At 43.6% G+C, this 15,638-nt stretch overlaps 1 protein-coding gene across 1 annotated transcript; it reads right to left on the bottom strand.

Moving 5' to 3' along the window:
* Positions 1 to 1,544: 1,544 nt before the first annotated feature.
* Positions 1,545 to 13,346, bottom strand: LOC308113016 (uncharacterized protein). The gene is made up of 6 exons (XM_080468895.1): positions 13,109 to 13,346; positions 6,671 to 9,327; positions 4,957 to 5,050; positions 4,634 to 4,683; positions 4,471 to 4,540; positions 1,545 to 4,042 (listed from the first exon to the last, which is right to left on the bottom strand). The coding sequence occupies exons 2-5, from the start codon at positions 9,320 to 9,322 to the stop codon at positions 4,493 to 4,495; spliced, it is 2,844 nt and encodes a 947-aa protein (XP_080325021.1). The 5' UTR covers positions 9,323 to 9,327; positions 13,109 to 13,346; the 3' UTR covers positions 1,545 to 4,042; positions 4,471 to 4,492.
* Between the last annotated feature and the right edge of the window lie 2,292 nt (positions 13,347 to 15,638).

The raw sequence follows: 15,638 nt of genomic DNA, 5'->3' as shown, positions 1-15,638 counted from the left end.
CAACAGATAATGGAGTCCGACAGTCGTTAACAACAACCAGTTTTATAATATTCAAACACTTAAATTTGAATTTGATCAGCCATCTCCAGAATTATATATTTGTTTCCTGGTAAATACAGATAAATACTTTTAAAGTGCCAAATCTGCCTGCCGCTAACGTAGCCAGCTAACGTTCACACGTGATTTTGATTTCAATTTACGTAACGTTTCCATGGATATAAGAATATACGTCCATATTTGGGCGAGAAATATCCTTTTATCACCATCTTGAGTCACTAAATTCTACAAAACTAAGTAAATGATTCAACAGTTTCCACGAAGTTGCCCAAAGTGAGTTAGCGTCACTACATCCAGGAGTAATATCAGTGTCGTTGACACAACTTGAAGATATTCGGCGGCACGTCGAGGTCTTCCGAGTGAAATAAAAAAAGCCGGCAGTCAGGAAAAGGGTGAAGAAGAGTTTAGGAACGTCGCGTGTCCGAGCCGGTCGCTGCTGCCTCTCCTCCTCATCCATAAACGTGACGTGTTGTGATGGAGCTTCGGTGTCTCTCTCTCTCTCTGTCCGGTGACATTACTCCGAGCATCCCTGGGTTTTTATTTGTGGAGTTTTAGTGAGTAGATGACCACGGCACTAGAACTCGTATGCGGTTTCGTCTTTGCAATACAACTGTCTTCCTGTAAGCTGAGATTTAGTCAATAAAACCAGAAGTCTTGTTGGAGTGAATCTGGGATCTTTGTCGTTTCTTTCTCTCCCGGAGAGTTTCCACAACGGAGGAACTCGTTCCGACTAACCTGAACTTCTCGTCCCGCTCACCGAACTGACTGGTTTCAACCAAAGCTGTTTAAATGGCGACTTTGGCACTAAACTCTTGTTTACAATCACCCGACTCAGAGCAATAAGACAGACGAGCATTAGCATTAGCCTGTATAGACTAGCTGTGATTAGCATTCGTAACCTAAAATAAATATCAGCTGTCGCTTAGTTTCCATCATTGGTTCATAAATTACTGTCGTCCAAGACCAAATGTCTGGATTATACCGACTCTCCTTCTCACTAACCAATTTGAGCAAACATCCAGCTTGTAGAGCATCTTCCTCCCACTGAGTGATGTAGCAACTAATTAGGTAATTGTAATCCCATTTAAAATGTTCACAGCTTCACCTAAGGTTTTTTGAGTTGTGATAAAACATTGACAGAAAGTACCCAGAATGTTTTCATTCATATGGTTTTGACTGTTTCTATTCAGGCACTATGTACCTCTCAAAAGGAAATCTAGCGCTACAACGATTTGACGAGCAACGGCCATAGAAATGTTTGTCTTTTCATTCCTCTGTTTCATCATTCTGGCGTAATATTCTGAGTTTTAGGTCAAATTAAAAGTTTTAATAGAAAACAGAAATCCCACGTTTCCCAATGAGTCGCCAAAGAAAAAACAAGGCTCAACAAAATATTTAATGTCCGACAATTACATGAGCCTCCGACACACGGCGAGGCGATCAAGACGGTACAAAAAAAAAAAAAAAAAAAAAAAAAAAGAGCTTCCATTAAAGTAAGACAGACAGAAATGTGACATTGGCAGTCAGAGTCTGTTACAAACCTTCAAATTATAACACCAGAGACACGATGGACACAGAGGAGGAGCTGGAATGTGACGTTTGAGGATTATATTTCATGGGGGGGGGGGGGGGGGTTCTCATCTCCACCACATCCACCACATGCATTCAGTCCACATGGGCTCAACACCAGAGAGAAATCAACCCAGAGCGGCAGAGATTCGGCCCCGAGATTCACACACCGACTGAAAATGCAGTTTTTACTGACGGATCTGCATTTCATGCAGCTGCTGGTAAAAACAAAGTACGTTTTGTTATTCAACTAAAAAGGACAGAAATGGCACAAACAGAGCAGCTGTGGAGGTTTTGTGTGTGTGAGTGTGTGTGTGTGTGTGTGTTGCTTCTTAAAGGCCTGAAGACGGAGCAACGCTGCCTCTAGTGGCCCTATGGGGAACAACAAACACGCATGCTGTGAGGGAAAAGAAACAGTGGATGATGGGCCACAAAACAATGAATTAAAAGCAGAATGGCTGAGAAACACAAGAGCCTCTTAAAAAAAAAAAAAAAAAAAAAAAGTAAATGTGAGCCGTCTCCAGTTGATTTGTCTTTGTTCCACAAGATGGTGAAGAAATAAAACACTGTCCATAAGGCCTGGAGAGAACGTTCATGACCTCCGATGGTACAGGCATTAAATACAAGAGCAATTCTTGTTTCCAGCAAAAACCCAAATAGTTGAGACTGAAGTTAAAATACATTTTCATACGATGAAAAATTCGAAATGTCAGTAAACTCAAAAAAGCGGGAAAAAGGGATTAAAGCGGGAAAAGTCATGTCAGCAATCAAAGTCAAAACTACAATTTTGAGAATGAAGTCAAAATGTTAAGTTGAGAACAATAGTTAATGCAGAAACGGAACTTCAAGAGTTAACCTAAAACCAAAGAATAAAGTCAAAGGTACGTCAGAGTCCTGTAGAGACACAAAGCATTGCAGTGACGCTTCAATGATAAAGTAGCGTCAAAGTGTTGCCAAGAGCCTCGTTAACGCAACGCAGAACACTCCTTAACATTGAGAGGAACGTCAAATCTATGTCTTGGCGTCAGTAACGTTGAAGTATCACCAAGATGCGAAGGTTGCGTCAAAACATCCTACCGAGACGCATCAGAGGAACGATGAAGCGTCGCCGAGGGACACGACAAAGTTACGCCTAAGAGTCAATAACATTGTTGCATCTCTTGGCGGCGCGTCATCGTTACTGTGACGCGTCTCTAGAGGACGCTTCAGCATCGAAGCACAGCCGAGAGACACGACAAAGATGCGTTTGAGAGCGGATACCCTTGAAGGGCGCTCTAGAGAGACGTCGGCGTGTCAACGCGCCTTCCGAACATCCAGCTAAAGTTTCAAAGTAACGTCGCAGTGCAGTGAACCCCAAAGCGTCCAGAGCATTAACTATTTTAGAAAACTTTTTTCAGAAGTGTTCTATTGTAAACCAGAAATTTGCATTTTTGACTTTATACTCACAATTTTGTATTTCCAACTTTCACCCTTCAATCTGGATCTACTTCCTGATCTGGAGGCGGTGCGTTAGACCGTAACCTCTGTGGTCTCCTTGTGAACGGCGTTCTGGTTCTACCTTCAGAATCTGCAGCTGAATGATCCAAACTTAAACCTCAGTTGATGTCGAATAAGTAAACAAACCGATATGTGCTTGGAAAAGAGCCTCATATCAAACGTAAATGACCTGACGGGCAAAGTGCTGTAAGCCAAATAACACACACGCAGACCACGTTTCACCAAGCTGTGGCCCCATGCGAGGGCGTGACAGGCTAACAACGGCCGGCTGAAAGACGCCAATACTGCAGCTGGAGCCGAGGAACAAAGTGCTTCCTCTGAGGATACATTCAAAGACGCGCTCGGCTCGCTCGCCAACGGCCGTGCTGCCGATGACACGCCGTCACAGCGGGTGATCTGAGGAGCCGTTTCATGAGGACCCCTGCTGGGGGGACTGCAGCCCCCCGCCCCCCCCCCACAACATCAAACTGTTACACCAATAACTTAAGAAAAAAACACGACGACACACAAACCATCTAAAGGCGCTGATACGAATAAACAGTCCAGGAATAAATAAATCAGATATAATCAAATACTTAAAAAATCTTTAAAAAAATTAAATATCTTTGATTGTTACTCATATTTAATTCAACAAAAAGAGGAAAAGATCCCATATAAATAACCCTACGAAGGACTAATTAAGCACTTGGAGAGTTCCTCAGGCCGTCATGGTGTTTGTTGGCTGATGGGTGCCGTCAGGACCGGACCGGGAGGAGCGATTCTTCCCCTCTGGGTCACAGCGTCGCTGGAATAACAGTGCAGCTGAAGAGCAGAGGGTGAAGTTAAGGTTGGCGGGTGCTAGCTGTCAGTCAGAATAATTCTGGTCCACTGTCGCCATGGTAACCGGCAGGGAGGAGGAGAGAACAGGTGAGGAGATCATCTGGAAGAGAAGGCAAACCACAGGCTAAGTGAAAATGTGGTAAAAACATTAAGAGACATTTCATGAGTCCACGTGAAGTTTGTAAAGCTGCTTGTCTGAGATAGTGAAACGCCTCGTTCTCTATCTGAAAATCCCACGAAGGCGTGTTGTAAAGTCAGTTCTGATTATTTTAATCATGTAAAGACCTCCTTCCGTCACAGAGGTGAAGGCACTGGAGGAGATGTGGGTACTCATCCAAGATGGCCGCCACTCTGACCGAGCAGTGATTGAGGTCTGATATTTGTCTTTTGTAAAAAGGAACTTCCTCAGGTAAAGTTCCACGTTGTAGAGCAGGATTGCGTTTTGTTTTTAAGTTCCAGATACACACCGTTTGACAGTTGACTTGCTGCATTTACAAGACGGGACGGGGCGCTAACTTCAGTACTGACCTGGGGAGTTTTCATCTCAGTGTCACCTGTCGTTCCACCGGCTCCCTGGAGGACCTTTGAATGTCTTGTTCTGGAAGGTAAAGCAGCAGATTAACCAGAAACCCGGCAGAGCGTCGCGCTTGCAGACAGATCTGGTGCAGTTCGGCTTGCCGTGGCCGCTCACCTTGTGCTTCTTACACTTCATGGAGAAGTTCTCCTCAATGAGGACGCAGTCTGTGGAGAACCAGAAGAGAACAGGAGGTGAAGACGCTGCCACTGGTTCGTCTGAACGCTTCCGCCGCCCACACGTGCAACTTCAAGCCGAGTGGAGGCTGAGAGCGCTACACTGAAGAGCCATTTCCACACCAACAGACACACATGAACTCACACAGAACCCGAGCTCGGGTCCAACAAGGATAAATTGGGAAGCGACAAAAGGAACATGAATGTTCTCCTGTGCAAGTGAGAAAATAGATCCTTTCATTCGAGCGTCTTCTTTTTCCTCACCTGACTCCAGAGCACACCTGTAGTGGTACTTGTTGGGGCAGGCTTTGAAAAGGCAGCCCAGAGTGGCGCCGGGACTGTGACACGCTGAACACACCTGCAAACACCATGAAACGGTCAGGACCGACACTTCCACCGATTTCACACCCAAACAAACAAAGATGGAGGCTCGGGTTCGGTATCAAAGTAGCTCACAAGGGAACACAGTGGAACCTTAAGAGGCCATATTCACCAGGGAACCGGCGCTTTAGTAAGAGAGCTTAAGAAGGAATCAAAGACAAAGAGACGAGCTTCACAGAAATGTTGATTTCAGAGCAGTTTTTGAAGTTTGGCGTGACTTCTGTAGGGAGAACATGGAGCTTCACAGAACCAGAGGACGGAAAAGAAGAGTACGATCGCAAGGCAGCTGCTAGAAGTAACTCCACAGAGAAAAGCTGGTGGGAATCTGTCTGGTGTGGGAACGGGTCGCAGTCATTTACTTATCAAGTCGATTTTTATAAAGAAGTCTTCTGATTTCTTTTGACAGAAGCCTTGCGTGCTTCAGTATTTAAAGGCAACCGTCAAACTAACATTGTACATAAAGTTTGTATGTCGCATAATAAAGCAGGATTTGGGGTTCAAGAGGACGTTTCAGCACAGTGACTCTACAGACTGATCGCCATGGTAACCAAAGCGGCATAACTAACCTTTTCGTAATAAGTTTGCGTTTGAGATCATCAACTACAATAAGTACAATCACCACCTCCTGACCAATCAGCTTCCTTGAAAATGAAAACTGAATGATCACGCTGATAAATCTTCATTCTATTTGTTATTATTCTTGGGATTTTTTGTTTTTAAAAAACATTCATCATTTGCGTGTCTTCAGTAAGTTTTGCATACGTTTCGAAGGATTGAATATTGATGAAAAGTTGACGATTGCTCTCCAGGGTTGGGTCTGGGGGTTTGCATGTTCTCCTTACGCAGGGGCTTTAGTTTTGTCCCCTTTTGGTACTCGAGTACTTAGTTCTCGAAATGTGTATTTTAAAAAGGTGTTTACTTGTTTTAAACTCCTCTTATTCGTTTTCATCCTCATTTCGGGAGAAAACTTTCATGAAGCGTGACTGGATTCAGGAATAGATTTATGGATAAATGCGGTTTGAACTGAACCGAACTCAACAATATTCTAAGACATAACCGTAAAAATAGTGGTGGAATCAAACGCGCGTTAGCAGAAAAACGCTCTTTGGATTGTGCAGGAACTTGTTAAGCCCCATGTTTCTATGCCGGTTGTTTTGTAGGCCTGAAACATGGATAAAAGCCACTTCATCAATATGCAGTGTTGTTCAGTTATGTTGCAGACCTTTGGACGTAATTTAATCTTCAGTAGACTCTACACGTAGACTGCAGTGTTGTTGATGGGTTGTACCTGAAAGCCTCCCTCCATAATTATTCCCTGGTTTGAGCCAAAACTGTTTCACCGATTAAAATTAGATTGTAAATAAAAATAAATGAGGTGGTCTTCAATGTGTACCTGCTGTCTGCTATCTTTTGATTCAGTGTATTTCTTGGACTACGACACAAATGATTGCGTCTTCCTGATGATTTCAAATTAATCCGACTTGCACTACAGCACATTATTCATGTTTCCTGGCCAACAGTGACGCTTTAACACCTGTAACGTTTTGTTCCTCGCCATCTCGATCGTGTGCTGTTGTGTATCAGTGACTGTCTTTACCGTCTCCTGCGCCGCCTTGACGGCCTCCTCCAGCCCGTACACTTTGCCTTTCACCAGGAACACGCCCGCTGACCAGATGCCGCAGTCTTCGTGGAGCCAGCGCTCGCAGGGCTCCAGCGGCAGCACGGGGGGGCTGTACCAGTCCTCCAAGTTGGCAGAACCGGGATCGGACCGGGACTGCTTCGCCGCCGAGCTGCCGGTACCCTCACCAATCCACACGCCCTTCGTCTCAAGCTGAGCCCCCGGCCGGCCGGCCCACGGTGTGGGCGGAGCGGCGCGCTTCCTTCCCCGGCCCTTCATGCTGTAGGACGAAGAGTCCGAGTCACTGTAGTCATCCTCCACTTTGAGGCCAGACGCGCTCGCCGGTGCTTTGGTGTTTGGCCGGTACCCTTCGGGGTAGTAGGGGCCGTGGAGGTCCCCCAGGTCCATGGCGTTGGCCGACTGCCCGCAAATGCAGCAGACGAGAGTTCGCTGGTGCTGGCTGTGCATGGACACCCGGCCCAGCCGCAAGCAGGAGGTGCTAGGAATCACCGCAGAAATGAAGCTGCTGCCGGCAGCCGGCTGCTGCCCCTTCTTGTGCTGCATCCGCACCTCATCGGGGTAGTTGACCACAGTACACAGCGAGGGGGACGTCTGCTTACGCTCCACATGGACGAACGGAGAAAAACTGTCCAACCTGGTGTCCCGCTTCTCCTCCTTGTAGCTGAGGTACTTGAGCTTGATCTCCGGTTCTTTGGGGAAGAACATGGAGGAGGAGGCGAGGCTCGGTTTCGGTCTCTTACGCCTTCGCCTGGGAGTGCAAGAGGCCTTCGTCTTGGCGGGGGGAGACGATTTGCTACGAGGAGATTTGCTTTTGGCTTTGCCCGGGCTTTTCTTTGGAGAAGTTGTTGGCAGTGGTGGTGAGGAAGGTCTTCCCTCGTTAATCGACACAGAGGGCTCAGGAAGAACTTTCAGCTCTGGCTCCTTGTTTGATTTGTTCTTGGTGGCTGGAGTACTTGACTGCGACGAGGGGGTCCTCTTGGGCCTCAGCGGGCTGGTCCGTGGCGGGGTCACAGGAGGAGGAACGCTCTCGGGGGCTTTCTTTGACCTCGTGTGCACTGTAAACGTACAACGTTTTGGAGGTGGGCTGCTATGTGGCTTCTTAGCAGTGTTGATGGGTTCAGAATCCGAGGTAGAGCTTTTGCAACAGTCATTGTTAATGTGATTAGTTTGGCGTCTTCTTGACTTTTTCCGTTCTATTGTCTTAACTGAAGGAGAAGTTTTGACTTTGCCTTTCTGTTTAACTACCGATGGAGAATCCTTTTTTTTAGGACTGGCGAAAGACGAATCACTACTTGCCGATTGGGACGCATTGGCTTTCTTACTGGAACGTACACACCCAGACACTCTATACCTGCTGGAGTTTATGTTCATGACTATTGCCTCTAATCGCGTCCCTCTTCCAGAACGCATCGGCAGCTTTCTCGCCGTAAAAGTTTTCTCCAGCACTTTTGCGGTGCCGTTAACGTGAGGTACAACTTTTGAGATGTTTGCTTGGTTCTCTGAAAGGTCCGACAGGCAAACGTCATCTGTCAGGTCAATCAAAGGCGCTAACAAGGCCTTCCGTCTTCTGGTGGGCTGTTTCTTTTGCTCACTTGAATCTAATCTTACTTCATTGTCATCAATGCCAGCGCTCGACTGAATGCCCCCTTCTGTAGCGGAGCCGTCACAAACTACTTCCTCCAGATAAGAGTTGTCACCGCTGGGCGAGCAAGAAGCTTGAGGCAGGACAAACACGTCCTCTACATCACCCAGTGAGGTAGCGGAAGGAGAGACCGGGTCCTCCAAAGGACTGATGTACTCCCTGCGCAACGAACAAATGTCTCTCGCGCCCACGCTCTCTGATCCAGGGTCGCTTTTCTTCGACAGGAGGAAAAGCACTTCCTCTTCCTCTGCGACTGGTGCGGGAGTCTCCGGCGAAGAATCGGCACAAACGCCTGAACTGGACCATCTGTCACCCTGACCATTCTCCAAGCCTTCGTTCTTTTCGAGAGAAGCTCTGTCTTCATCATTGCCGTGTGCAGACATTTCTATGTCCAGATCACTAGAAACTACCCCACCGTTCAACTCGTGAGGCTCCTGGACCAGAAGCTCTCCAGTCTGAGTTTGAGACAGCGGAAGAAACAGCCCAGTCTGGGTGGCGAGGTCCATGGGCGCCTCCTCCTCAGCCAAGTAATGCTGGCTAAGTGCATAGCCACTCTCCCCGAGCCTTTTATCTGCATCACAGGGAGGGTGCAGGGAGAACTTACTGATAGGGGGCACGCTGTACAGGGGCGAGCGAGATAGGGAGTTGTGAGGAGAGAAGACGTGAGACCTGCTCACGTAGGAGAGGGTGACTGTAGTGTGCGAGAAGGCATTGTCTGGTTGAATTTGATCCCCTGCTTGGAGCGCAACACCCGAGGAGGCGCTCTCCGAGTACGGTAATCCGGGTTCGCCGGCCCCGGGGTTCGGGTACCAGCCGGGGCTCCCGACCATCCGCAGGGCGTCGAGGGACGCGGGGTTGAGGACTCGCTCCTCCCCTCTTTTCCTGGTCAGGTCGATCACTGCGGGGAGGCCGGAGGTCGAGAGGTCTTGAGGCTGCAGGTCATCGAAGCTCCCGGGTGGCTGCTCCATAACAGCTGCAACAGAAAAGCAGCGGGTTTACTAAATGTCCTACTGATACTTTTTCCACAACTACCAAACATTTGAGGATTTTGATACTTAATACTGTAAATGAGAATTATTATAGTAGAATACAGTTATTTCGTTGATGATTTTCTTTTTTTCATGAAACAAATAGCCGGCGGATGGGACTTTGCTGTGGATTTAATCTGGAATAAGTCAAATATTAAAAGTAACATTTATTAGAATGCATTCGTATTTTTCATGTAGTACTAGATACTCAATGTCAACCCTATTATCTTCCATTAAACCACATTTCCTTTCAATGTCACTTCTCTTCAGTATGAAAATGAAATTCTGCGATGTTGGATACAAGTTGACGTGAAAAGCAGTGCAAGTTCTGCTTTCCAGAGGAACTACAGAACAAATTCCTCATTCACTGTCCCATTAAGAAGAAATGTGACGTACAGAACTGACAGATGTGTAATAAAACAAACTTTGAGAGATCTGAACTTAAGAGAAATTTTGCTGTTGCATTTCTTATTTTGTACATAAAAGTGGCCTCATTTCCATTGATTGTAAAAGATTGTCAGCATAATGAAGTTATATTTGTATAACCTGTTATCACTGAATGTTGGGTCAATACAAGGAAGGTACAGTTTGAATATAATCAATTTATAAAGGAATCTTGAGTAAAATCACACTCGCCACATACACAGTATATTAGTGTCCTACAGCAGTGTCAAATGTTTTCTGTTTTTTTTTCTTCCATTGGAAATGAAAAAAAGGTCCGTCTTGATTGTTTGTCAGTTTTCTTGTGTGTCTCTCAGACCCTCCAGGATTTCATGATGTTGCGATCACAACTATTAATGCAAGTTCAACAATTGCAGGCCACATTTTTTCGCAGCAACTTTAACCAATCCCTGCAACTTTTCAGCAATTTTGACCAATCGTCATGCGATTAAGACCGTGACGTTGAAAAGCTTTTTTTCTATTTCCGCATTCACGTTGGCTTTTATCAACAAAGATAACAAACTGTTTCTAAATGTCTTTCTTACACAAGAGTAGGGGGGGACTGTGGTGTGTTTTATGTACTTTTGAAGGCCGGTTATACTTTCTGCATGAATGCGTTTGGCTGCTGCTGCCACACTGCAGTGTGCAGACGAGCGGTGCAGCGTATTGGTGTGTCGCTCGCAGATGAAAGATTTAAAAAAAAATAGCAGGAAAATCAAAACTGCTCAGAAAGGAGATACAAATTATATTGTTCCTTCCTGTGGCCATAAGACTCTGAAACTCCTACCGGGAAATAGTGATTGCTGTTTTGGTCAAGTTCATCCTCTCCGTGCTTATTAGTCAGGATAAGCCTTGTTCATAACATTTAAAATTACTTATGTAATTTTTAACCTGCCTTATTTGATATCAAACTTTATATTTATTCAGTGTGGAACAATGCTTAAAGGAATTTCCCTCTAGGATTAATAAAGTATTTCTAATCTTTTCTGCCGAAATCATCAGAAAAATGCCGGAAAACAAGGATGAACGCACTAAAATCAGGTACCAAAACAGGTACCAAAACAGGCGAAAATGTAATAAAATGTTTACGATCCTAAATTGTCATAGAAACATCAAAAATACGACAAGTTAGTTTTTGTACATGTTTCAAAATTGCTGTATATTTAAAAATATAGAAGCTGTGTCAGCCTCAGTAAAGCTTATTTCCTTACATATTCGTAGACCTGGTAATCTCTTGTTCGTCATGTTAAAGTAATATAAAGGACCGTTTTCAGTGTTTTTGTTCTTTAGTGAAAGCATTTCATTAATTCAGAATGTTAATTACTCATTATCCAAACAATATTGAATTACTGTGAGAAAAAAAAAGGAGGAAGAAATCAAACCAATTCATCAAAACTTGCATTTGTTCTCGTAATTTGGCCACCTTTGACCCTGGTTCTGCAGGTTTTTCCTTTGACCCTGGTTCTGCAGGTTTCTCATCTGACCCTGGTTCTGCAGGTTTTTCCTTTGACCCTGGTTCTGCAGGTTTCTCCTCTTAAAAAGGAGTTTTTCCTTTCCACAGTGGCTTATGCTTGCTCATGTGGAATTATTGGGGTTTTTGCTGTAAGAGTGCCTCAAAATGACTGTGTTGCATTTGACGCTATGTAAATAAAGTTGAATTGAACCACAACAATCACAAGACAATGCAACTTTTATCGGCAACTTTCTGTTTATGGCTACGACCACGACTAAATTGTGTTGAATAATAAAAATGACAAGAAAGAGTGTAGAAAATTTTATTAATGCCAAAATGACCACAAAGTTAAAAAAGAAAAAAGTTGCGAGGAGAGGTTTAGTGTTGAATTAACTTTTTTTTTTTTTTTTTTTAAATCGCCAGCTGCGTTTTTGCAGCGATTCTCGTTTCCTTTCTTGTGTGTACGGAAACATTTCCAAGTGAAAACGTGTCATTTTGGCATTTTAATTTCAGAAAAACTTCACATTGACATAACATTTCAAGGGAAACTGCATCATTTTTGCTTGAAAATGTCCGTGCTTATGTGAAAATGAATATACTTGGCTTTGGAAAAGTTTTGCGTTTTCACAGCCAGCTCAAGAGAAGATGCATCGTTTTTGCATTGTCCGTTCCAGAAAAGTTTGGTGGCGATATTTGAATGGAGTCCGACTCTTCTGATTTAATTCCAAACTCTTTTGTGAACATTATTTGAGACGAAATCTACATGAATTCAACCAACTAGATGAAGTGTATTTAACTGAATTGACTTAAAATCCGTAGTTTTGGGTTAAAACGTAAACAAACAAACAAAGAAAAACCTCCTATATTGTCTTTGTACCTCCTTCAAGCTTTGAAGAGAAGATTTCCAAATCTTCCAAAACTCCTCTAAGTCAAAGTTCAACTTTTGACCATTCAGTTTTATCCCTCTGAGTTTTAAGTTGGCCAATCAGCTGCTCACGATTTTTTTTTAGGATAAATGTATTATATTTTTATGTTTTTTGGGGGGAAACATTGCTGAGGTTGACATTAGCTAGAAACCTGACGTATGCTGATTTTCATTAACAGGGAGGTTTAATGACAACTGACACGTCGGCTTGTTTACAGATTATCAGATTTTATGGAAACATTCAGAGAATTCTTGTGTTGTTTCACCCGCTACATGAAAGCGGAACACTTTATTTGACAGGTCAGGTTCGCTGACGACAGGTAGCTTAGCTTTAGCCACGTTAGCAGGCTATAGCTAGGCCGGGCTAAGCTCCGGCTGTGCAGAACTGCGTTTAACTTTTCACTAATTTAAGCTTTTTTCGCTCCGGACAGAATGTCACACGATACACAAAAACACAACTTTACAAGTAAAACTGACTTAAAACAACTATTCTTTAATTCGGCGTTACATTCTTCGTGTAAAGTTGATTATTTTGCGTGAAAAAGGTCAACTTATACGGCTGAGTGACACACGCTGCTCGTTATTACATTTATTAAGTTTGACGTTTGAACGGCGGCCAAAGAAAAACAAATAATGACACGTTCCGGGTTAAATCGTCTTCTTTGTTGTCTCGAATCGACTCCGAATTGAATAATTGTTGCCATTAATGAAAAGGAATAAAGTTGTGTGTTTACGAGGTGTCGCAGCAAAACGTAGAACGAGCGGTTGTTAAATTGCGGGCTACTTTTCATGGAGTTCGGCGACACGTTGAAAGCGGACGGCGCGCGTCGGGGCGAAGGCCCCGGCTGGATGGAACAAAGACCGAGCGGAGGTGAGACGCCGCTCCGCCGGAGAGAGACTCACTTACCCGGGCAGAGAGCGAGGACGAGCCGGGCCTTTAGGAATCCGTGCCTCCGGACATCCTCCGTCCGCGGCGGGTCGGCTCCGGGGGGAGCCCGTGAAAAGTGTTGAGAGAGAAGAAAGACCCCCGAATTAAATACAGATACACACACTTTCTAGGAACACGCACACACACACACACGCAAACACACACACATACATACACACACATGCACACACACTCCTGATCGTATCAAGTTAGACACGTGAACACGTCTCACTTCCGGTCTTCAGAATGAAAGCACCAGTCAATAAGCTGCTTTGTTTTTGTTTGTTTTTTTAAATTAAATCGCGTAATGTGTTGTTTGAAAATCCACCTGAGGTTGGCTTTAGCTTTTCACTAAACTTAGACTAACATTTCAATTAAACCAGCCCCAAAACACATTACATTTTTAAAAGGGACTAATGAAGCATCTGCTTATGTTTATTTACAAGTATGTCAATAAAAGAGTCATCCTAATAAGTGCTCTCTATTCACTGGGTAAAAGTACAATAATTATCATAACTTAGGCCTCTCTCAATCTAAAAATGGCAAGATTGTTGTCATGTTTATAAATGCACTGTATTTAAATTAAGTTAACAGAGGCTGAAATTGAATAATAATCAAGAGCCCCACCTACGAAATGTACCACCCGCCACCACTGATACATACATACGAACCACTAAATAAATAACTACACGCAGACGAAAACATAACCTTCAACTTTTGTTGGCAAAAGTAAACTAAAACATTCCAATATGTTGTTTGTATAAATGTCTCTTCTGCTCAAGAAATCAGAACTCTGCTCCAGAAGACATAATACATTTTAAACGATCGAGCTGTATTTTGTAATAGTAATATGGATTCTTTTTTTTTATTTTTATTTTTCCAGTCGTACTCTCCCTTGCGCGCTCTCTAACGCCAGGTGACTTGACACGACAGAGCAAGTTTGCACAGAGAACAGAACTCCAGTATGGGAGTCAAGTGGTGAGACCTGTTCTTGTCATGACTTTTGACACTCAAAGAAGGAAGTGTCTGTTGCTACACGTTTCAGGGGTGGTGGGAAAGGTGCCAGAGTCTCTCGTGGTGTTGGTTCGCTCCACTGAGGTAATGTGAGTTGGCGGGACTTTCACAGGGATGGTTTTCTCTGACCTTTTTCTGCAGAGGATCGTCCAGAGTACCACACAGTGATGGAGTATGTCAGGGGGCCTTTGACAGTGCGCAATAAATCAAAAACAACTTCCAACATAAAGCGGCTGCAACATGATTATGACGAGCAAATGTCACTCTGCATCAGTCTCTCTCAACTCAGTCCATCTTCATATTAAGTTTTTCTGTTTCCGGAACTAATAGTGATAAAAAGTATATCCTCATTTACCTTCGCTGCCTTCAGTCCAGTGTTGAACCTTCTAATGGGAAACCAACTTCAACTCCAAACTGGGTGGATATCGGTCATATATATGAACTATTGCATCACTCAGTAGTATCAGTTAAAACGTTTTTTTATATTGATAAGTATATATTTGTGTCGTTATACCCAACTTCAATCATGGGCCAACTGCAGTACCACTGCGGACCACCAGGAGGCCACAACCCACACTTTTGAAATCACATGCGAGAGGCTGGATTTAAAATAATGAGGTTGCATCTAAACTAATAAAATGTTAAGTCTTGATTGTAAACATCTGCATTAATCTTCATGTCATCCTTTTGATCTGAACTCAGAAAGAAACCTTTTATTTATCACTATTAGTTGAAGTCTTTATACTTCATGTAACAACCAATAATATCTTAAGTCATTGCAGGATTGAAGCAGCGTTAAAAAAAAAAATCCTTGCAAAATGAAATAAATGCAGGCAATAATGTAGTAATACATGAACAGGGCTGCAGTTCTTGGACATTTTTGCATTTTTTTTCTATCTAAAACTGACATACTATAGACAAGATTCATTCACTGAGGACACTCTGCAGCTCTCCTCCAATCATGGCTGTAAAACAATCTTTTATTACATTATTGGCCGAATGACTTTCAAAATGGAAAAATTGATGTTATTGGTAATAAACTACAACTATACCAACGATTTTCTAGAGATTTCTCATAGTTCATAATTCATAGCTTGAAATGTGCCTGTCGATGTTGGGGTGGTACGATACGCATTTCACACTGCAAGTTCTAAAATATTAACATATCTGATTCAGTACGACTGTCTCACAGTGTAAAGTGATAAATATTTATGGGAACGGTTATAAAATATTGTCAACAAATTGTGATTCAATGCGACTGTCATACAGAGTCGTCATAGGCTCAACGACTCAATCTGGGCCGGACCAGTAGAACGTCGCCGGATTAGCTCAGGATCGTTCGGAGTTAAGCAGCGACGTGTGACGTCAATTGAACAGAAAGTTCCTCCAAATGTATTACTTTAACTTCCAACACACGAACACAAATCAATAAGACAACAATTTCAAACTATGGTGCAGCTTTCGTGACTCGGGAAGTGAGAAGAAAAACCATGCG

Source organism: Lipophrys pholis, assembly GCF_963383615.2.
Source record: "Lipophrys pholis genome assembly, chromosome: 1".
In the NCBI taxonomy this organism is placed as follows: Eukaryota; Metazoa; Chordata; class Actinopteri; order Blenniiformes; family Blenniidae; genus Lipophrys; species Lipophrys pholis.
The sequence above is the reverse complement of the archived record's forward strand: the minus strand, read 5'-3'. Positions and strand labels throughout refer to the sequence as shown.